The sequence below is a fragment of the Stegodyphus dumicola genome, chromosome 4 (genome assembly GCF_044657685.1).
Source record: "Stegodyphus dumicola isolate Sdum_Otavi_A_Nest chromosome 4, ASM4465768v1".
NCBI lineage: Eukaryota > Metazoa > Arthropoda > Arachnida > Araneae > Eresidae > Stegodyphus > Stegodyphus dumicola.
Window position 1 is genome coordinate 225437430 of NC_140771.1, and position 25064 is coordinate 225462493.

General features: G+C 30.9%; 2 protein-coding genes across 7 annotated transcripts in view; one reads left to right on the forward strand and one right to left on the reverse strand.

Annotated features, from left to right (window-relative positions):
* Positions 1-2227: 2227 nt before the first annotated feature.
* LOC146997830 (protein PET100 homolog, mitochondrial) lies at positions 2228-3525 on the reverse strand. Its single transcript, XM_085816049.1, has one exon. It carries the CDS (start codon positions 3374-3376, stop codon positions 3140-3142), a length of 237 nt encoding a protein of 78 aa, XP_085672175.1. The 5' UTR covers positions 3377-3525; the 3' UTR covers positions 2228-3139.
* Positions 3526-3660: 135 nt separating this feature from the next.
* Positions 3661-25064, forward strand: part of LOC118182162 (guanine nucleotide-binding protein G(q) subunit alpha-like) — an 82296-nt gene continuing 60892 nt past the window's right edge. For 3 of the 6 annotated variants that reach the window (XM_085816043.1, XM_085816044.1, XM_085816048.1), the window contains exons 1-2: positions 3661-3800; positions 18910-18997. The gene's annotated coding sequence lies outside the window, so the exon portion shown is untranslated. Of the gene's footprint in view, positions 3801-14606; positions 15177-18909; positions 18998-25064 lie in introns of those variants that run through there. The other 3 variants (XM_085816046.1, XM_085816045.1, XM_085816047.1) reach the window with 1 other exon arrangement.

A 25064-nucleotide genomic window follows, 5' to 3' on the forward strand; every position in this document is an offset into this window, starting at 1 on the left:
TGGCAACATCTAAATTCAGTCCCAATATAACAGAAAAGTACCCCCAAAATTTTTTTTAAACATTCAGGTAGATAAATTAAATATCTTTACATAAGATTTAAAGAATTGTTTACCATGCATTAAATTTAAAGAAATAATTTCAGTTTCTCAATTTTCAGTACTATTCTGTTAGAGTGGTGTCGGTTAAAAATGTGCCACTTTTTTTTTTTTTTTGGCCACCAATTGCTGCAAAGTTTAAAATTATGAAATAATAATAATAGAGCTCAAAAGATTAAAAAATACTTCTGTAAAAAGTTTTTTTTAAATTTCATAATTCTTAAAGAAAGGAAATTTGTAAGTTTTTAATCTAGAATGTTCTACACATAAATAAAAAATAACAAAACAAAATTTAATTATAACAGGTGACATAACAAATGTTCTACACATAAATAAAAAATGACAAAAGGAAATTCTATAAATTCAGATGGCATAAAATTACAAATATCATTCAATATTACAGAAAATAATTCTGTTTTTTAATATAACTGATACCATATAAATTTTATTAAATATTACTTTAAATGGTGCTGAGCAGTGCCCCGCTGATCTTTGTTTCTCCATTTAGCACTGCCCCACAGTATGGCATCTGGTTTCGGGGTCTACAAAATTATCATTCACAGTTCATACCCAGCATTTCTTAATTCCTCTTTCTTATATCCTTTCCAGCAGTCTAAAAATATAATGCTGCTATATGCGATGTTTTCCTGAATGGCAGTCAATGTTGTAGCACAAAGATCAGGAATGGTGACCAGAAAACATTATTTGCTTTCCTGGCATAAAGCCCTGAATACTCATTGTTTCAGAACACATCCAACACTGTTTTTTCTTTTTGTGAAAAGAACTTTTGTCTATTTTTATGATTTTGTAGGCTCCACTGATTTGATTTCTTTTACGAGACAAACTATTTGCACATACCTCCCTCAAGTAGTTATTCTAAACTACTGTCATATTATGGCTTGTCTGATTTCTAACTGGAGTTGACAAAATTCAATTGACATCAGTTTCTGAGACCACAAATAGATAAAATGAATGACATTGAGGAATGAAGGACACGAGCCTTCAAAATATGTTTTGGTTCTGAATCCTTTTTTTCACAGCAAGAACGTATGAGACAACACCATATAGGAGCTCTGTTCAAGTCAAAAGTTAACTCCATTGAATGATTTTGAGAACAAAGTCAATTGCTATGAATTATTTTTTTGTCCTGAAGGTATCTGATGCAGTTTTTTCATCATTAGGTAATTTCTAAATTGTGTAGCAAATCATAGTATATATAAAAAAAAAAAAAAAAAAAAAAAAAACATGTGATGATATTTCAGATGAAAATTCGAAATCTTGAGCTACGATATTTCAAACGTTAATTTCTCGAGCCTCACATTTGGCATGTTGTTGTAGCATCGTTTTCTTCTCATTTTTAATTGACGCCGCTTTAATGGAATAGTACTCAGTTTTCTCCAGACCTCATGTCTGAGTAATTGTTATTTCAACAGATGGAAACTTCTTTATGATATCTCCATCAACCAAGTTGAATAATTTCCTCTTTCTACTTCTTCTGGCCTATTATCCAAACAATATATGTGTTCCCTTTAATGAAAATAAAAAGCATTTAAATAATATCAGTAACAAATTAAATTTTTCTTAAATCTGTAACTGAATCTTAACAGTTTTTCTTGATATCTTAATTAATATATAATGAATTTAGTTTTGATATTATAATAGTGTCAGAAAACTTTCTTATTTTGCTTTTATATCATAGTATCATACTAAATAAAGATGGCATCATTTCTTATCTTTCACACAGAAAAATTTGTTCGTGCCAATCTGCTTTTAATTATGAACTCCAATAAATCATTTGAGAGCTTTATCTATAGACAGAGGATTCTCAACTCATGTAACTGACTAAAACTATTAAAATAAAAATTTAAAAAAATGACATACCATAGAAAGAGCTACCTCCTTTTAAAATGGAATTACAATCCTTATCTACTAAAGTAATTTCTATCTAAAGATGACTGAAAGAAGCACAAGCTCTCATACACCTCCAATAATCTCTTACTGCACTTTAATTACCTTCCAAATACAAAGAAAATAAAAGTCTAGATGTTAGGTTATTGGGTTCCATTTGAAAGTACGAAAGATATAAGAATAAAATAGCTCATGTTTGACATAATAAACATAACAACTACAATCAAAATTTAAAAATCTTTATTTATATGAAAAAACATGTTTTTCATGAAGTGCTTAATAAAGAAAATAAGTCCGTAGAATATTACGGGTAACTTTAATCAGGGTTAAAGCAATAATACCTCCTAATATATAAATTCTACAAATATTTAAAATCATAACTTCATTGTATTCCATCAAATCTTTAATTACATAACAGTTGCAAATTGAAATTATCACCAAATTTATTAACAAATCTTGAAAGCAATCAAGACAGCAACATATTTATTCACATTTTAAATAATACGCCAGTGAAAAAGTAATGAAATTAAACACAATCAATATCAACGATTTTCACTTTTGAATCTTTATCAATGCTATTAAGTAATTGTGTAGTTCAGGAATATTAAGTCAATCTAATATCATTAGAAATTTAATTATTAACTGCATGCATCAGTTCTATCAATGTAATAAATTTGAAGTTATAATGCACTACTATGTAAAGAAATCAATCATTTAACAGTACACAAATAATATTACATGCATTAAACATTTCATAAACTGCCAATGTTTGTAATGATAAAATACGGAATAAAACATTATAAATATGCATATCTCATTGTTTTATGCATAGCTTATCAGATCAGGTATCACCAAATAAAACACATTACACTTATAAAAAACAGCAGTATGTTAATGCTTTTTCAAACTTGATTTTGTCTAGTTTCACCAATATATTGTTCAGAACATCAGAAATTGACCCATATCATTCCCATCTATTTCGTAACAGACGATTAAATTATTTCAAAATTTATTAAAAATGTGTATATGCTTAACAATCTTCTAACATCAACGCTCCGGTTACTTCGGTTTCATGTACATTAACTCTGCAGACTATAACAAATCTCTGAATCAGTTTTAAGAATAAGCTTAAAAATTAATTAGTGCTTTCAAGTTTCTTCAATAACTCTTTTTCCATCTTCAACCGTCTTCGTTTCGTAAGCTCTTCTCTAAATTGCTTACGACTTTCTTCATCTACAGGGGGAAATATTTCGCGACGAGTTTTTACTACCCAATCTTCAAAATACTGAGGTTGATTAAATACGTAAAATAAGCCAACAGGAAAAGAAATATATAGCGCAAGTTTGAAAACTTCTAGTTTCCAACCACCCATATTTAGTCTTACGTGTGGAAAAAAAAAAACTCAATTATTATACAGCAGTCAAAATCAAAATTTTACTATTTAGAATTATGAAACCAAAGTCGTTGAATGCATCCTACAATTGAGTCTTTTTGCCCAAAGTCTAGCAATCAGGCTTTTAAATATTAATACGGAAGGAAAAGAAATCAATGATATTATGCAAGTCATGTATGGGGTACAATTTTCCAAAATAATATGCTTCGGCTAATCTACACAGCTCCTTGGTGTGTTATGAACGAGTATGAATTCTGAATTCTGCGCCCGGGGACAGATGCCCCCCTCTAGCTACGCCCCTTCTTCGATCGATAACTCCGTTCATTTCCTATTTATCATCTCTTTCGCCAAACACAATTTTAGTGCAAAACTGGTATACCAGAAAGTGCTTATTAATGTTATGGTAACTTGTTCGTTCTTCTTTCGTAGTAGATAGATCATTTGTTTCGCTTATTATTTTGAGGAAGCTGATGTGATTTAATATTTAATTTACCGTAGAGGCGATAAGTAATGTACAATATTTATTGGGATTAATTTTAATTTCAATTTCTAAAACAAATACAACTGTTAATTCTACTCAACTTGCTATCCCGATACCGAATAACTTTTCGATTTTCTAATACCCTTTTAAATAAAGTAATAATTGATAAACATTACTGTATTGTAAAATTTCTTGGCTCTTTGTGTATTTGAAAATGTTTGGTGATATTTAGGTTTCTTATTATTTCATGTATTGTATGTACATAAAATTCGATAAAGAAAATATTTTAAGAATGTGGTTTTTTTTTTTTAAACAACCTGATCTTAGAAATCTCTCTTTTGTGTATTTTTCTGTAAGCAAAACTATATTAACGCCTACTGAAATATATAAAATGGAGTGATTATTCAGAGAATCTACATATTAAAAGGGTGTGGGATAGCTCATAAAATTTCAGCTGACCCAGTAATTCCCAAAAGAAAAAAAATAATAGATTATGCATTATTCTGTATCTAAATAATTCTGTTTCATTTCATTGTGTTATATAAAGATGTAATTATTAATATAAAGATGTAATTTTTTACGTCTTGCAAAAATGCAGCATTAGCACATTCAAGTAAGTTTTATTCATGATAAATCCGTGGATAATTTTACACTATATGTGTTGGTATGTACATTATTTTCTTTTATTGTCAGGACTTTTCTGAATAATATGCCTTAATTTATCACCTTAAGTAGTCTTCAGAGTTTGTAATTATACATATTTGGAAATCACAGAATATTTAATCTGCAGTTTTAATTTCATTTACTTATGATTGCTGTAAATGGTTATGATTTCGGATGTCATATAGTAATCCCTAGCACAAATTCTAAACAAATTTTCTTGAAATCCCATGCATTTTCTTTTTCTGTATAAATAAAATATTCCAATAAAACCTACCGCCATTGGATGACTCTATTTTTTTTTTTTTTTTTTTTTTTGTAAGCAGCAAGAAATTTTATACTATAACCTACACATCTGTTGCCTATGTGCCTATAATTTGCTATCATTTCTGATGGTGGAAATGTGGTGAATTTTCATAATTATGTAGTTTTTCAGTATAAATGTGTAAATAAGAAAAACTAAATTTGTTGTTTTTTGATAAATAATTTTTTTTGTTCTCTTAAACCAGAACATGCATAAAAATATTTCTGTTGATAAGAGATCGGACAATCCCCTCCCCCGAGTTCTATACCGATGGTAGAAAATGAGAATGTTTTCTTATTTGCTTAAGTGATTTTTGCAAATCATGAAAACAGTATCTTCTTGAGCGAAGAAGACTTTCATGAAGTATATTACAAGAAAATGACTTCTGTTTCATGTGACACACAAGAAATATCCTAAAAAGCTAGCCTGTCTACCAGCGTTCAAACTACCAGTGCACCTTAGTCTTATCCACTCAACTGTGAATGAATACTAATCATGAAAGATGATAATAATTTTACTTGTAAGAATTTTATGTTCATTTTATAGAAGGTTTCTCAGTTTACTCTGCTGTAGAATCTTCGGATGAAGTTACCATTACATGATGTATCATCATTGTTTTTTCTTCATATCAAAACTTATTTAGAAACTGCACTTTTTTTCATTTTTAATAATTATGCCTAGTAGCAGAATAACTATATAAAAAGACTCTGTTTATAATTGTTATTTTCCAAGCAAATTTAATAGCTTAACATCATTCAATTTATTATACCATTGTTATATAAGAGTCAAAAATGGCTTATGTGCATTTAATTACATAATTAACATTCATTTATTGTTTTACAATGGTTTAAACTAATGTTATGTTTTCACAATATCTAATATATTAAACAGCAAGTCTATTTTGCTTGGTTTAATATTGGTTTCCTAGGGACCAATGCAATATTTAATGTGTTAAGAAATTACTGATGAAATGTTAAATGGATAAAAACAACGCATTTGTATATAGAAAACAAACAATTGAAATATTCCAACTTCAAGTTATATTTTGTAATTATGCATATGATCCATGTGCAAAAAAATATATTTGAATGCAGTACTAAAAAACTTAAAATTTACAGATTTTAAGAATTTATAAAAATATTCATATTATGCAACATAATCTGATGTTTTTGACAATATATATTAAATTGTAATTTATCAACCTAAATAAAATTTTGATTAAATATTAGCTACTAAAATATTAACAAAGAGCTCTCGCTTTATTCCATAAAACAAAATACCAAATTATAATTAAATGTTTTAATTTTTACAAACACAGAAAACAAATAACTGTGCATGAAAAAAAAAAAAAGGTGAAAATGTGCTTTAGCCCACTGCTTGGCGATTTCCAGTAGCGGCGATTTTTTTGAAAATCGCCAGTAAACGTTGTATAAACAAAGTTGCGAAGGTGGAGCTATGTGACGTGGGAGCTATGTGAAATGGGTGGGACTAAAATTGTGACGTCACAATGTATTCTCTACAGATGTAGAAATAAGTATACTAAATTTTTTGTATTTCAAACTATTAAATACGGTAAGTGAATTGTAACAGTTATTAAAACTGTAAACAACGTCGCAGTCTCTCATACGGGGTGAATATTTTAAGCTTTAGTATTTATATAAATAAAAACAGATTTTTCTAAATTTTAATTTCATATTGCGGAACATTTTAACTTAATCATCTTTACAAAATTACCTTATTGCTACGTAACGACACTATCTCTTACATACTAGTAAGTAAACAATCTTCATTATTTTCTAAAAATTTTTAAGCTTTATATTAATAAAAAAGGGAAAATATTTATTATTGAATATCAACATCATACACAGCTTTCATTTCCATGTTTCTTAAATTCCTAAACCACGTTCTATACTTTCGTATTAGAATTCTACACATTAATAAATTTTAAAAATCTAATTTCTCACAATGAAAGAAAATAAGAAAATATTAAAAATAAGCAATTTTAAAAAGAAAAAATATTTTCACTTACCCTTTTCAGGAAAATACAAAGTCTTTTTGACAATGACGGCACGTTTCCCTTGCATTTCCAATAAAGTAATAGATTTACATGTACATTCACTCACCTCTCTCAGCATCACAGATAAATCCATAGCGACTGTTTATTTAACGAAATATATACAGAAATATGGCAAAAACACACAGATAAAACCACTCGATTGATAACTACCACATAAGAACATTCAAACGGCAAATGAATTAACTGCTCAAATTACGAAGTAAAAATTCCAAAAGAAATCGTCTGCTTGGAAATTCTTTTTAACTGCAAGTATAGTTTTGAAAGCATAAATTATCGTCTGCTAATTGACAATTTGTCTTCGGACATTTGTGCTCTCTCCGAAGAAATTTATTCGTATCTAGTTATTAAAAAGCGCTATGAAAGCCATGGCTTTTCGATATCTAAAGCTACGATAGGTAATATTGTCAACGATAGGAAATTAAAAAAAAGACAACAAATATAATGAAATTAAAAAACAAAAAAACAAAAAAAAAATCTGAAATTTAAGATTTTACATTACGCCCCAAAGCTGCATTTTTTAACACTTTGCGTGTTACCTTTATTAATTAAATATCATGTTCTTCGCACTTAAACCGTAAAATTCAGTTCCACAGCGATATCACAAAATAGTTTTAAAATAAGCATATCTTTAGATTTTCCGATACACAGTCTCGCTCGCTGGAGATAAAAATGTTTTTATCTGTAGAGCATTGTCATTGCTTGCTTTGAAATTCCTCAGTATGTTAATCAAAAATTCGTTAAAGTTTTACAAAATATGAAAACGATAATAAAACAAATTCCAAATTTGGGCTTCCAGATGCTCATATTCGCAGGAGGATGACGTTATTCTAAATTTGATTTTTCTAGGTACCGTTGTTTTATCAAAATGAGGGACACATACATACATTTATGAAGATTTGCCCATGTGCGCATCGATCTATTTTCACTTAAAAAAAGTTCCTAGAATTGCACAAACTCGGCATCGCGCACAACCTCGGCATTGCGCACCACATTGGCTTTGCCCATGTGCACATCGATCTATTTCCCGATATTACCCACTTGCAATTCTGGGATGTTTTTTTAAGAAATAAAAACATCCCAGAATTGCACAAACTCGACATCGCACACAACCTCGGCATTGCGCACCACATTGGCTTTGCCCATGTGGACGTTGATCTATTTTCACTTAAAAAAACATCCCAGAATTGCACAACCTTGGCATTGCACACTACATTGGCTTTGCCCATGTGCTCATCGACCTATTTTCACTTAAAAAAACATCCCAGAATTGCACAAACTCGGCATCGCGCACCACATTGGCTTTGCCCATGTGCACATCGATCTATTTTCACTTAAAAAAATCTCAGAATTGCACAAACTCGTCATCGCGCAAAACCTCGGCATTGCGCACTACATTGGCTTTGCCCATGTGCACATCGATGTATTTTTACTTCAAAAAAACATCCCAGAATTGCACATACTCGGCATCGCGCACAACGTCGGCATTGCGCACCGCATTGGCTTTGCCCATGTACATATCGATCTATTTTCATTAAAAAAATCATCAGAGAATAGCACAACGTCAGCTTTTCCAATCTGCTAGGATTGAGCCAAAAAGAAATAAAAAATATTAAAAATAAGCAACTTTAAAACGAACCATACAAGAAAATTTTTTTCACTTACCCTTTTCAAGAAAAATGTAAAGTCTTTTAGAGGGGTTTTATATATGAATTTATCTCAGGGGGAAACCCTTTTGGATCCTTCCTCATCTTTTAATAAATTTACTAACGTTTTATACGCCGTTTCCGTAATATATGCAGAAAAAAGGCTAAAACCCACAGGGGGAAAACACTCGATTAAAAAAAGAACCACCGCATAAAATATTCAAACCGCAACAGAATTTAACAAGTAAAAATAAAAATAAATAAATATATAAATTTAAAAAAATGAAAGCTTTTTAGATTTTACATTACGCCCAAAGGGGTGTTTTTTTAACGTTTTGTGTGTTACCTTTCTTTATCAAATATAATGTTCTTTACACTTAAACCATAAAATTCAGTTCAACAGCAATATCGCAATATAATTTTAAAATTAGCATATCTTTAGAATTTCCAATACACAGTTTTGCACTCTGCACGTAAAAACGTTTTTTTTTCTCGCACTGTGTTGCCGTTGCTCGCTTTGAAATCTTTGAGTTTGCTAATCAAAAATTCGTTCAGGTTTTACAAAATATCAATCAGATAATAAAAATAATTCCAAGTTTGGGCTTCCAGATACCTATATTAGGTTGGAAACGTATGTTATTCAAAATTTGATGCCTCTAGGTACAGTTGTTTTATCACAATGCGAGAAACATTTATGCAGATTTTTCAATATTTAATTTCTTTAAATATAACACAGGGCGATAACATTTAGTGGCAACAGAATAACAACACAGCTTCAAAACATCGGGTTAGCCATGTTGGCGCGTTTATTGCCCATTGAAAAACAATCGCCAAGCAGTGGGCTAAACCGCATTTTAACCAAAAAAAAAACTGAAATAAAGAATATTGTAGAAAATATCGAATAAATTTCATGACATGCAAAATTTATGCCAGAAATTGCCACATGCTATTTTGTTCTCTCACCTCAGTTGATCATTCAAAAAGTTTTAAGAACGAAGCTGAGATTTTTCAAAAAGTTTTTACATTCTGCTAAATGTTTCTCCATTTACAATTGTCTTTAAATTTAAAATTTATTGCGAATGTTAGGGGTCTTACTGTGGAAATCCTATTCATCAAGCTTAAAGCCTGTTTAACTTCACCTATAAGCAATAATCTCCATAATGACTGTAGCTTCCTTTACACAATTAAGAATTTCATTATGCAGTTTCCATGCTAAAGCCATCTCGATGAAAATGCCAAAATAATTTCATGCTTTAATGCAAAATTTAATGTTTGTTAAAGTATGGTTACAATGTGCAAGACGTGTTTTTCCTGGGATAAATAATAAGCAACCAGAAAGAATACATGGTTTGCAATTTCGAGATAAATTTAACAAAGGACACATGCAAACTACCACTGAAGGTATCATAATGTACTTTTTTGTACCTCATTTTTAATGTTACAATAACCTAATATTATTACTAGTACTAAGAATGGACTAAAGAGATTTTACTTATATTAGAGCTATATTTGAAGTCATCTTGAGAAACTTCAAGACACTTTCAACTAGAGTAATTTTCAAGCAGGTTCCCATTATATAACTGATGGTAATGAAAAAGCTGATTTCCTCTCACAGAAGGAACAAACTGGTTTGAGGGTATTAGTTTTCACTTTCTAAAGCTTTTGACGAATTTAGTTTGTAGATTTTTCATGCAAAATCATTGCAAATATGTAATCAAAGAACTTGGAATGTTGTTTGAACAAATCCACCTGCAAGCATATTCTCAAAAACATATAGCTGTCACAAAATATAAAATTCTGACAGGTCATCAATTTAAATGTTAAAATAAATCAAAAAAGCTTAGACTGAAGTAGAGTTTGAATAATTCTTATTAATTTTCGAGGGCTATCTCATATATTCACTTAAAAACCCAGGAATAAAAACCTTAAACTCCTTTTTATTTTTTACTGAAGAAGCGGGACCTACGCCAGTTAACTCTTAAAATTGATACAAGATTTTATGTTAAGCTGCTGTTTTTGCCTTACTTTAATTTTACATGTTTTTGTCAGTTAAGTTTGACATACTTTTATCTGCTCTTGAATGTCAGCAATATTAATTTTTTAAACTATGGGTTGTATCAAAATAAGAGTATTTTGAAAGTAGATTTATGCAAAATAAGTATGTTGCACAGAAGATTCATAAGTATGACAGAAATATTATTTCTAATCATATTATCAGTCTATAACTTTAAAACTCATACCTATAAATGTTTGGTTATATGATACCTACCCTCATACTGCTTGATAATCTAGCTGATCTATTTGTGTAATATCTACAACACCATATAACAGTTTCACTGGTATGTCAGTCTCCACAGCCACAGTAATCTTATTTTGCAGATCAGGTATTATATTGGGTACAAATACTACATTTTTCATTTAATATTTTACGGAAATCGTCAGACCAGATAAGCTGTGCAAAATGTGTCCAAAAGCATATTTTATAAACCTAACTATCAGTATTCAACAGTCTTACCACTCACGGGCCTCTTTTTCGAATGATTATAAACTGCATATGTATAATACATTATAAAGAAAATCTTCACATTTTACATTCCTCATGTTATGCTACTGACATTTTTTCTAAAAATCTATTTGTTATGTGAATTAATCCTTCAGACACGTAATGTCTGTAAAAGTATTGCAACTAACCTTCTGTGAGAAAATACTATTGCGGAAATCAAATACTTTAATTGAACTGAGATTTACATATACAAATTGGAAGACTTTCCTAATATATTATTTAGTGTTGAAATTGGGAGAGAATTCAAAATTTTATTAGGATAAATAAAACAATTTAAAAATTATATAATAAGCTTTTCAAAAATACAGTATATTTGAGAATTTTACTACCAATTTATACAATCTAATGTGTTACATTTCTTGAAAAACAAACATCACACAAAAATGCAATACATTTTAGAAAATGTTCACATTATAATTTGTTAGTATTTCGAAACTTTCTGAAAAAAAAAAAAAAAAAAGTATAAGCTTGTGGCTTTGTGAGCTAAACTTAGTACCCAGTATTAAAAGGAAAAAAAAAAAAAAAAAAAGCGGAAAGTTCTATACGGCAAATAATTTTTGTGATATACCACCTTAAAAAAGACACAGGTGATTCACTAACACACTGTTTTCGCTAGAAATTTTATTACACATTTCACATGAGAATCCACAGAATTTTCCACTCCGTTGCCTTTTACAAAAATAAAAGTTACAAATCTAAACAAAAAACATATCATCAAAAGATACGAAAAATTTAATATGAGGAGGAAATGAATCCATAACAAACTCTTCAATTATTGGCATAAAAATTGGCGGCCAAAAGCAGTCTCCGACGGTGGCTTATTCTGATTGGTTGAATTTCTTCAGTTCCCGGCGGGTTTTAGCCGCCCGTGGAAAGCGCATATAAGTGCTACCATTTCTTAAGAGGTGTTGCTATGGCGACGAGGCGCCTCGAAGCTATCGCTCAACTCGTTCACTAAACCAAGGCCAACATTTCTAGAGGCTGCCTGCTTCAACATGATGAACGCACGAAGTGACGTCAAGATGTTAGGCTTTCAATTTGTTAGTTTAACATGCTTTACCGTAGGACTAATGCTGGTGAGATGACTGTTTACATGTGTCTTTTTGTTCTGAAAAATTTTGTATTTTACTGAGAGGTAAAATATTATATTGTGAATTCGTATTTATGAGAAAAATGTGTTTTAGAATGCCAAGAAAGTGGAATGTACCTAAATGCCGATCAAATTACGATTGCACTGATGAACATTTGTCCACTTTAAATTTTCGGATGAAGGGCAGAATCGCCCACTTATTTGGTGCATTTTGTTTGGCGTTTTTTACAAGCGTAAGAAGAATTGGATTTTTCTCAATTTCCTGTGACTTTTTAAGGACCAAGGCATTGGTTTATGGAGTACCTTTGACAAAATTAGCAATAACCTCCCCAACATCATTAAGAAAAATGAAATATTCAGAGTGAGCATCGCTAAATAAAAGAACAAGAACCATTAAGGGTTTAAAGAGCCAAGAGTTCGATAAGAAGTCCAAACAATGGAACGAAAACTTCTTTCAACTCCACGGCAATTGAGTAGTGACAGAGGTAATGATTGAGGCTTGACTTTTTAAATGAAAATACATCGATGTGTATATGGACAAAGTCAAGGGATTGTGCAATGGCGAATTTGTGCACTTCTCTGAATTTTTTTTAAGTGAAAATAGGTTGATGTGTACATGGATAGCGAGTTTGTGCAATTCTTAAAAACACGCCAAGCAGTGGGCAATTCTGCACATTTCCCAGATTTCCTTCGCATCCTGTACTCTCTCAGCAATAGGTAAAAAATGTGAATCTAAATTTAAATCTGCGAATTTGAACAACGAGGGCAGGGGCGTAGCTAGAGGGGGGCAAGGGGGGACATCTGCCCCCGGGCGCAGAATCCAAGGGGCGCCAAATTGATGTTGCAACATTTTAGAATTCAATGTTTTCCATTCTTGGCAAGCAGTAGGGGGCGTGAAATCTTCAGTTGCCCCTGGGCACTGAAAACCCTAGCTACGACTCTGAACAAGGGTGATAATTCAACAAAGTCAGCATAAGTGAAATGGTTCCAACCTTCGAACAAGCGAATAGGTTGAATCCGATGGGTTATAAGGTTTGAACTATTATTGCCAATGTTAACGATATTTACATTTATCGGGTTCTTTGCGGAAGTGCTTCCTTTTTTCCATTAAATAGATAACTTTGTCAAGAAAAGGCCTCATTATTACAAAGGTTATTATTACAAGCTCATTATTACATGATTATTTTACTTCCGTTAGGCATTATATATTGATTTCTGTGCTAACTTGGTGAGCTTGGCGAGTAAAACTGCAATGGCGCCAACAGATGCTTTGCGGAAGAAAACACGAAAAAAATTAGTAAAATTCAGATATATCTTTAATTATTATAAAATTCCAAAATATTCTTGTTTTTAACAGTGCAGTTTCTAAGGAAATTGTAAAAATGTAAAATCAAGAAGCCAATTTTATAATTAATAGCTTCATTACATAATTTCAAAGTACTTCCAAAACTATGATTGAAAATCCATTATCATTACATAAATGAAATCAATATTCTCATTTAGATAGAAACTTAACCGCTTCCGTTACACATTTTTTGAAAAAAATTGCAAAAAATCATCACATTTTTTATTTTATTATTAAATACAACGAAACGAAACAAATCAAAATATGTAAGTTTTAAGTTGAAATTTTCATTTTTTGAAGGCGTAAAAGCATTTAGTTTTAATATTAATTTACTATCCTGAGTTATATCGGGCAAACGAAAAAAAGTTAAATTAATATATTTGTATGATAGTTTTTGAAACAAGGGACAACACAAAGTGATACCTTACACTGGTATCTGGTCTCTTTTCTTACTGGCTTACTGCTGGAATCTTTCATGGGAGCACAGAATACACTGTATCATTTGATTTGATTTTTAAAAAAAAATTTTTCCCCACCTCTTCGTAATTACTATCTGAAAAATCATCGCTTTCGCTATCTTGCATCATCGCCATTATTTCATTTTTTTCCAACACATGTATCCTTCTTTATACATTACTAATCCACAAGCCAATGGATACTGTACAATAGGGAGACACGTGACCAGTCCCTCCTAAGAACCGTGCAACCAACAAAATTTGGCAAAATGCCAATCAAAGCAGAATATTTCCTTCAGGCTAAGTAAGACCATGATTAAAACAAATCGTACTAACTAATTCTGCTTCACCTGAGTTTTCATGGGATTATAATTAACTGCAATATATACGAATTCGAGATAACTCAGGATAATCAGGCAAGCGGTTAATGGTAAAAGTGTATTTACGGGTACCCCTTGGTAAAAATTGGTGATTTTTTTGCGGTACATGGATGCTGAGTTTGTGCAATTCTTTGACTTGTTATTTTGTCTTTGTGTAGCGGCACAAAAATCGCCGCTACACTAAGACAAAATAAGAAGTCAAAGAATTGCACAAACTCGGTATCCATGTACACACTGACATGTTTTTACTTTAAAAAAATCACAGAATTGCACAAACAGGGCATTGCGCACTCTGGACTTTGTCCATGGGTACAACTCTGATGTACGCCCTAATTTCACCAAATGTGGCGATATGTGTTCTGCGCTGGTTTTTGGCGCGATTGCATGTTGTATGGCAACCCTGTTGACGTTGAAAAGTCTTTCGCTGGAGTTCGTTGGTTCCCGTCATGCTTTGTGTCTGAGAAGCTAAGGGGGAAAGATTTAATGGTGAAAGTTGTTGAATTGAAGTTCGGCATAAGGAAATATCGTCGTGGTCATCCTGTTGAGGGGCAATGGGTATTTGGAGGTGTGGAAAGAAGGTATGGGAGATTATTTTTAGTGGTTGTGCATGATAGAAGTAGGGATTTGTGATTATTTGTTATTTTATTTATTTGTGAACCATAGTATGAATTTTCTGGATAGTGTGTCTGGCTGTCATATAAATACGATACTAGTGATTACGTGGCGGCATGTTAAAGGCGGTATGAAATTGGTATATCTGCTCTTCGAAAAAGCATTAATGGTAAGTGCATTTTATTTTATTCTTGTTCTTATTTTGTAGAATGTAATGTTCATTGTTTTTTTTAGTATGAATTTCTGTCGTTATTGTTGTTTTTTTTAATTGCTTGAAATTTATTTTAGTTATTTTGTTGATTAGTACGTACCATCTGAAATCTGCAATTCGTAGATGTTTTTTAAAGTTGAAACAGAACGCTGTGTACATGGTATTCTTTGAAATTTATTGTTGTTATGTTAATTTATTAAAGTGAGGTGCGCGTAGTTCGTAAATTCGTTTGTTGCCTAAATTGTGCAATTCGTAGATGTTTTTTTAATTTGAAACAGGATGCTGTGTACATGGTATTCTTTGAAATTTATTGTTATATGAATTTATTAAAGCGAGGTGTGCATAGTTCGTAAATTCGTTCGTTGCCTAGATTGTGCCATTCGTAGATGTTTTTTTAAATTAAAACATATCGCTGTGTACATGGACTCTTGTAAAATAATTTTGGTTAGAAAATTCACGGTTTTGCTATCTAAATTTTTTGTTTTTGTTTCGGATTTTTAGCTTAAATTGTGTGTTCAAAACGTGGTTTTTGCATTCGTGAAAACCGTGTTTTTGGAGACATTTTAGGCTTAAAGTTCGAAATGTAGACAAAAAATTTAGATAGCAATATGGCAGCGTGGAGTTATTTGGCGAGAAATTTGGCGCCTTGAGGGCGCATATCAGAGTAGTTCCTGTCCATGTACACGTCAGTCTATAGTCACTTAAAAAGTCAAAGGAGCACCCAATTCTAGGTAAAAGTACATTTACCGAACGTTCAAGGAATACTCAGGTTACCATAAATGAAACAATAACTTCGCGATAATACAAGGGGTACCCTTCAGTGTACTCTAACCAACTTAATCGCAACTGATTACGTAAGTTTTTTAGTAATAAAAAATATTCTGCTCCGACTTATTTATAAAATTTTATGTATATGTTCACGCACAAGGTAAAAAAAAAAAAAAAAAAAAAAACACTCACTTTAAATTTGGCATAGTAATTTTTATTAAGGCTTGCTTTCTTGCTTCTCAGAAGTAAACTTTTTTGCATGTAACTCATAACAAGAACCAGGGAACATATTATATAGGCTAATCTTTGGAATATGGTAACAGGTAGTTTGGCAACATTTTGGTTATGCGATAAAGGTTACTAGCTAGGACCTTAGCAATAATCTAAGAAGTACACAGTTCGAATCACAGATTTTGTCTCAGAAAAATGAGAGATCATGAGACATGTAATATGACATTTTCCGGAAAATTCCAATCGGAATTTTAGCTAATAAGCACTTAGAAACAATTTTGCTGCTAAAGTGCAGAATCGCCCAACTTATTTGTTTAGCGCTTTTTACAAGAGTAACAAGAATTGGATTTTTGTCAATTTTCTTTGACATTTTAAGTGAAAATAGATCAAAGTGTACATGGATAAAGTCAAGAGTGTGTGCAATGCCATTTTTGTGCAATTCTGGGATGTTTTTTTAAGTGAAAATAGGTTGACGTGTACATGGATACGTGTACATGCAATTGTTAAAAACGCGGCAAGCAGTGGGCGATTCTACACTTTCTCCCAATTTTGCACCTAATCTTCGTCATGATTAAGCATTTTTGTTCCATAAAAGTTCTAACATGAGCGTAATTCGGCTAGCAGATTATTGGAAAAAATGTTGAGTAAAAAAAAAACACGCCTTTACTTCGTGAAAACAAAATGGCATCCAAAAAAAAAAAAACTAGCAGGTTGCTGTAGCAGGGTTGGTCGTCAAAGTTTCACCAAAAAATTGCCAAGTTACCATAATCAGAAGATTAATCATTATTTATTATTCAGTGCTTTGCAACTGATATGCTGCTCATCAGCAGCCAAACACTAAAGTGAATGAAGTCTGGTAGTTTGGTTAGCCAAACAAATGGGCTAGTTGCATGATTGTTTTCATGGTATTCCTAATATGTAACATGGATTCAAACCAGATTCCCTCAATAAGACCTCCTTGAAGGCATTCTTCCTCATAGGCAGATATCTCTCCCATGCTTTGCCATAATTTAAACAAACCAAATCCAATTGTGGTATACTACTAAAAATTTTGGTACTTTTCCATTTTGCTGGTGCAGGCTATAAAGTCGCCAAAAATGGTACAACCAATGCTAAACGGAATATCCTCGCTAGTAATCTTTTACACTAGATTTTCAAAACAAGTAGCAGCAATTTCTGATCGGATTGATTGTTTCTTTCAATACTGGCATAAAATTACATAGAATTTTTGTGTGTGTGTGTGTTTTTTTTTCTTTTGATTTTAATGGCGTTTTAAAAAATCCGCCATTACAATATTATTTTCGCGAACCCCCTCTGCAAACACTGCGAACCCCATGGGGTTCGTGAACCACCGGTTGGAAATCACTGTTTTAGACTATTGACGGGACATGACTGTCTACAGAATCATTTATTTTGCATTACACTAGCTGATTCACTGTTGTGTGTTTTATGTAATAGTGGGTGGCCAATGACGGCGGAACATTTGGACGAGTGTGAAGCACTGACAAATTTTTCTTGTAGATTTCAGCGCTATTAGCAAGCAAGGAGTTTAATGGCCAATGTAACTGGCATTTGACAAATAACTTGCAAAGAAATGGACTTTGCTCCCAACAAAGTTGAAATAGGACTTTGTACCTTACTTCAACTGATATTATTACTCTCAATGTATTTTATTATTCTAGTGTTAGTACATTTATATACTTTGCAAATGGTTTTCGAGTGATCGCAAGAATTCAATTTCTTGATATACAGTCCATAATCCTTACGTCCATTATCCTGAATAATTTATAATCCGGACCTCAAAAGCCACAAACGTTTTTTTTTTTTTTTTTTTTTTGTATGCTTTACGCATGAACATTTAATGTATAACGGACTGTATAAACTAGGCTAAAATTTACTGATTCTAAGGCATTTCGGTTAATGTTGCAGATTGCGCATTTCGGATATCGTGAAGTAAAGGTGAAATTTTCCAGTTATTGGATTTTGTAAAGAAATGTGAAGAAGCAGTAATAAATGAAGATGATATAACAGAAGTTTTTCATTGTGACGACAATGCCTCAATCATCAATGAATTAATGTATGGCGAAATCTGTACTATGGTTCTAGATCCAGGAAATACCGCTTCTGATAGTGAAGAAAGTGACAGAGAGGTTATTGAAAATGAAATAATTTCAATTGACAAGTTAGTCGGTATTCTCGACACAGCAATTACAGGACTTGAACAGTGGAACTTTGTAACTGAACAAGAAATTATGTCTGTTTATAAAATTAAAGAGAAAGTATTAGCACAAAAAATGAAGCAACTTAAACAACTTACATTGAAAGTTTAATAAAGTAAACAAATAAATATTAAGCTTTTTTTTTTTTTTTTTTGTAAATTTTGATACCCTTTATATCACAATTGCTCTTTATTTCTTAAATTACGATTTTATATTTTTAATTGTATAATTTCTGCATGCCATCTTACCAGATTTAAATTGATGATGTATAATCCAGAAAAACTCCTAATCCAGAATTGCCGAAGTCCCGACAAGTCCGGATTACGGACTTTGTACTGTATTATCTACTTCATCTATGTTTATTATGTTTCAACTTTATTTTGCATTTTTCATGTAGCAAATAACATTTTCATGTTTGTTTAACATATATACTAATCTAAGTTGTGCAAAAGCGCTTATTCTCTTATTTCCAGCCAAAGGCCTCAGAGCACAATGCCAAATAGAGGTCAAAGTTGATGCCACCAGCGATGTCCGATGAGTCACTAAGGATGTATGGATTAGGTATTTTTATGCCATCTGTTTTGTTTATTTCATGCTTATGACTGCATAAGAAGACTTACCTGATTGATATATTTATTCACATATAAATGAGAAGCACAGCACTAATTAGCACTATAATTGTTAAAGAAAGTATCCTAGCTTTTAAAAAGCTTCATTGCATGTAATGTGACATTAATTAGGTACTCTATCACTTTAAGAATAAGAAGAGTTTGTGTGTTTATTTAATTCAATATGCAAAGCATGTGAGGGCTAGCTGAAAAAGGCAAGCTTTTGTAAATATTTTCTAGGGTAAATAATCTCATATTTACATCACTTAAAGAAAACCACGTAAATGCTCACAAAACACATGCAAAAAATTACAAAAAAGAAAAGAAAAAAATCTGAAAGGATTCAGATTTTAAATTACATCCAAAGGGGTATTTTTAAATGTTTTGTGTGTTACCTTTATTTATTAAATATCATGTTCTATGTATTCAAATTATCAAATTCAGTTCAACAGCAATATCACAAATTAATTTTAAAACGAGCATATCTTTAGAATACGATACAAAGTCTTGTGCGCTGGAGATAATTTTTTTTTTATACACTGTTGCCATTGCTCACTTTGAAATAGTTTAGATTTTTAATTAAAAGTTCATTGAAGTGTTACAAAATCTGAAATCGATTATGAAACAAATTTCAAATTCAAATTAGGGCTTCCATATTCTATGGAAGATTACGTTATTCAAATTTTGATAGCTCTAGGTATTGTTGTTTTATCACAGTGCGAGAAACATACATACATTTATGTAGATTCTTCAGTATTTAATTTTTTTAAATTAAGACAGAACGATAATATATGATGGCAGCAATTTGAAAGGTGATACAGCCTTTTAAAGCTTTTGACACAAAATGCCAAAACGAAATTAATAGTCCTTTACGGAAAATTGCCCCTTTGGACTAAAAAACCTGCACAGCCAGCTCGTTCGTCAGGATTTGAGCTGAAATTGAACTACCAGTATTCAGCCATCTTAACCACTTGTAAAACAAATATAAAGAAAATGCTTGTAATATTATGTAATTAAAAGTTAACTGCGTGTTGTATGGTAGGATTGCTTTCTCAAGTACCGAGGTAGGTGACGCCTAATCTGTTCTTTTTTTTTTTTTTCTTTTTTTTTTTCAAGTGTTTGGTCATGGTATTATTCATTACATATACTTTCTATAATTCATATAGAATACTATATTTCTATTACATGCGTCTTTTTTCATTTTTAAGTCTTTTGCTTGTTGATATTCTCAAAATTGTATCTGATAATAGGTATAAGTACAATAGACACATACAATAGATCAGGTATGGTCAAACTTTATGTCAGTGAGAGCCACAACTGCATATTTACATCATTCTAAAAGTGGTGAAATCTGTTTTAAATAGGAAGAAATGTTCAATTCCAATGAAAATCATTCAATGAGAGTCTTAATTCAATAAGAGCCATGCCCCTGTAATAAATTAAGAATGCACAACTTTTAATATAACCATTTTACATAAGCAATTTTTCAATTTTTTTTTTTTTTTTTTCATTTACTTGCAAACAGCTTAAAGCATTTTATGTTGAAACAACGGCCCGTCTTTTTCATAACATATTTGACAATGCCAATAATCTTTAAGAGTTCTGAAATTCTCTTCAGTAGCATCGTTAATAAAACTAGATTATTGTACATTTTATTACTTTTCAAGAGTCATTTGTTCTTGGATTCATTACACAAGTAATGGTTTGCTAATTATGATGACCTTGGGGATCCATTCCTATTCTTTCATCTTAAGAGAATCAATAATATTTTTTATTTCAATTTAATCATCTATTGTGTGTCACACCTGCCGTCTCCTCAAAGGTTATTGTTGGAAAAGCAATAACAATATATTATCTGATTAAAATTTTACACCGTAAATATTGTTTTATTTTCATTATTTTAGATGACAATAATCAATAATAAGAATAAAAATATTACTTAATTAATTATTTAAAATGCATATTTTGACGGCCCCCGAAATCAAAATATTTTAGGGGTTGGAAACTTCATGGTTTTGTGTGCTTAGCGCGACGATAACAGCCATGTTACCAATTATCATGCCCCCCCGCCATATTTTCTTCTGCAATCGAGCATTTGTCACCGAAAACTTTGTTAATTATATGAAAATATTTCTATCTATTCATTGTTAAAAATTCATAAAAGAAAATAACACGAAAATCCGAAAAAATAATGGAGCAGTTTGCGTATGTAATTCAGATTCTTTTTTTTTTTTTTTTTTTTTTTTTTTGCTCTGAAACGAAGATGAAATTCAAGTCAACTGAGCTAAATTTTCGAAATTTTTTTTTCACTTTCACGCAAGTATGGGAGAAATTATTCAATGAGTAACAAATTATTTTATTGAAATCCTTGAAATTATCTAATTTTGCAATAACCATTCTTGAGAGTGAAATTTCCGTTCAATTAAATTGACTTAAATTTTTATACTCTCCTAATTTTAGGACAATTTTCATGATGTGGCAAAATTATTTTTGAAGAGCATCGAATAAGTTTCAGTATATTTTATCCTTGAGAAAGCATACATATACACACAAAAAAAAAGACCTTACCTTGATTTCCATCATAAAATTATTTCCTTAATACAAATTTAGAAAACTTATATATGTTAAAATTTTATTGATAAGATCTTCACAATACTGAAATATACACAAATACTTATTAATAATACTTTTGAATCACAAAACAAAAGTCACCATTCAATTTCATGAACAATTTCTAAAACTTTTGTAACTATGTCCAATTCTCTTGCTGCACATTGTTTTGAGAACATGCATTATGCTAAATACAATGCAAAGACTCCTGTTCTATAATATCAGGGTAGCTGTTTTTTTAATATGCTGCCATGTACTTTCAGTTGTATTAGTATGTGCTCCAGTAATTTCATTCACAAAAGAAATGCTATGGTTTACGGTTAAGTGGTCAAATCCCAGGGTGTCTATGCTTCGATAAGCCCTCCAACAGTCTGATATTATAGTTGTTCCTGGGCGAATGCACTCTTGAATAAGACTGATAAGTGTTTGTGCTGTACGATCATGCACAGCCCCCAAAAAAGAGTGCTATCACGTTCAACACCTCCAAACACGCACTGCCCTTCTACAAGATAGCCCTGATGATACTTTCTTTTTCCGAATTTGCTTTCATCAATTTCAACTGTTTTACCAGGTCCACCAATTATCTGGCTGTTCATTTCAATGTATTTCAGAATCGTCTCTCTTATGCATTGGCTCCAGGAGGCCATTGTGTTTGATCCAAAACCATATTCTTTCATTATCTTTGATGTAGCAATTTTTTCGAGTACATCATATGTCAACACAAAGATTTCAGCTATGGTGAGTTTGCTTTTTGAAAACCGTGATGATGCTCAAATAGTCTTTGAAGCATAGCAAATACTGCTGTTATTTGTTTCTTTTTCCCACAGTACCATGTTATGCCATCTGAGAGTTTGTGATAATGTTTTAGAAACATCGAACATTTGCATTTAGGACATAGCATATTATTCTGAATCAGCTCAGCCTCCATTAAAAATTCTAGCACAATTTCTTGCTTTGTGCATAGAAACACAAAGAACAGTGGTGGAACTAGTAGGGATATCATTTTTTCTCAAGCAATTACCAATGGCTGGCAGCTGACAAGAATTGGCTATAATGAATTGATATTTTTCTATTGTACTCTTTAGTGGTGCCATATTATTAAAAAAAAAAAAAAAAAAAAAAAAAAAAAAAAAGCTAAAATTGTAATCTAGAAAATATAAATTACTTTAAATAATTTTTAACATAAAATTACAGTTAGAATAATGTATGAAAAATACAATAAGTAAAAGAATGTAAAATAAAAATAAATATGTAATATAAATTTTTATAATAGCAAAATATAAGTAAAATGAAATATAATGAATTACAACTAAATAAAGAATAATATATAAATAATACAATAATAAGTTAAATAAGATCAAAATGAATAATAAAAAAAACTATATTAAGTGTTACAATGAAATACTAAAATAAAAATAGAAATAATAATACACTGAAATGGTAACAAAATATCTATATTTAAGATCAAAGGAAAAAATATATAAATAAAAGGTAATAATAACAGAAAACGAGAAGAGCTCTGCCTCATGCACCAGGTAAAAAAAAAAAATTGCATAGAGAAGTAGATTTCCCCGTCTTTCCGGCCTTCTCGTTCGTTTCTTGTATGGCCACCATAATTGGCGCATTATCTGCCACTTGGCGAGTAAGAAGAGAGTTAGCGAGAAAATGATGTTATATGCAAGTTTAGCCGAAATAATAAATAAGTGAAGAATAATTCAAATCTGCAAATACAAACAACTAGAGTCATAATTCAATAAAATCAACGTAAGAGGAATGGTTGCAACCTTCAAACAAGCGAATAGGTTGAATCCGCTGAGTTCCGGGTTTGAACAGTTATCGCTAATAATGGCGATGTTTACATTTACCGGGTTCGTCGCGGAAGTGCTTTGCGGAAGTGTTTCCAATAGCAATATTACATATATCTTCATGTAGAAGCTGGAAAAAGTTGGAATCTTTTCAGTTTTTAACCTCTGATTAGCCACAATCCATTGCGGTGTTTTAGTGACTTAAATGCAATTCGCTGACCATTAGAGGAAATACAAAGGTAGCACAAGTTAAATGTGTTTAAAATATTTTGTAATAACTCTTAGATGGTGTGCTTGATTTGGGTTTTTGAGTATAGTTAGAAAATGTGTTTCCTGTATAACCAATGGCACTTTACAATATTGTTAATTAATGAATATTATTATTATTATTATTATTATTTTTGCTGTGTATGTCTGTAAATAAATCGTTCAATTGCTTATACTTTTATATAACCTAAAATATATATTTTGTAATAATTGACAAAATTTATTATATAAACAGAGCAGCTGAAAAACATTGTTTATAGACTTCATGGAAAAGTGTGAAAATTTCATCTCCTTTCTCTTCATAGAAACTAAATTCGGAGAAACTGCAGAATCGCCCACCGCTTGGCGCGTTTTTAAGAATTGCACATACCCGGTAACCATGTACACATCGACCAATTTTCAAAAAAAAAAAAAAAAAAAAAAACCCAGAACTGCACAAAAATGGCATTGTGCACTCCCTTGACTTTATCCATGTACACATCGATCTATTTTCATTTAAAAAGTCAAAGAAAATTGACAAAAATCCAATTTTTCTTACTCTTGTAAAAAGCACCAAATAAGTGGGTGATTCTGCACTTTAGCCCTAAATTCATTACATGACTTATTCATTATAGCCGATTTTTAATCTTAAACTATGACTACATGCATCTGTCTGGCATAAATTTTGATTAAACTGATATACATGCTGTTACTTCACAGTTTTGTTTTTCCTGTTGCCATTAATATGTAGATAAGAATTAAACATAAAATATTAATTCTCCCAAAAATTTTAACATATTAATTATCAGATGCTATTTTTAACCAAAATTCATTTTGAGAATTTTATATGAGCATTAATATGTGGTAAGAATATGCACACAAAAAGTTCTGTCTTAGTGTATGTAATTAATGTATATTTTATGAAGTTTTCAACTCATGCATAAAAATCATCATAAAGTAAATCTACAGCAATCTTATATTTTCATAAAAAATAGAGAAATTAATTAGAAGAGAAACGTTATAACAACATTTAAAATCCTCCCCATCTAAAAAAAAAAAAAAGAACATTTAAATAAATTTTCTAAAAATATTTTCATTCTTCCTGTAAGTTATCTTTCTTAGTACTTCAGATTTATGAATAATGATTTTGCCATATTTAAAAAAGCAAGTCTTATAAAAGATGAATATAAGAGAAAATCTATATTTATTTTAAGTTTCTCATATATTTATCACTGGATCAGTCTAAGGGTGGAATTTTGCCTAAATTTTAAAGTTAGGCAAAGTTTGCCCAAGAGTCAGCTGAAATTTTGCTTAACTTTAAAATTTAGAACAATACAAATCTTAGATTTAATTCTAAAG

What these genes read in the sequence shown, in the direction of transcription:
- LOC146997830 (XM_085816049.1), bottom strand. Translation starts at nt 3,376, where the DNA reads ATGGGTGGTTGGAAACTAGAAGTTTTCAAACTTGCGCTATATATTTCT.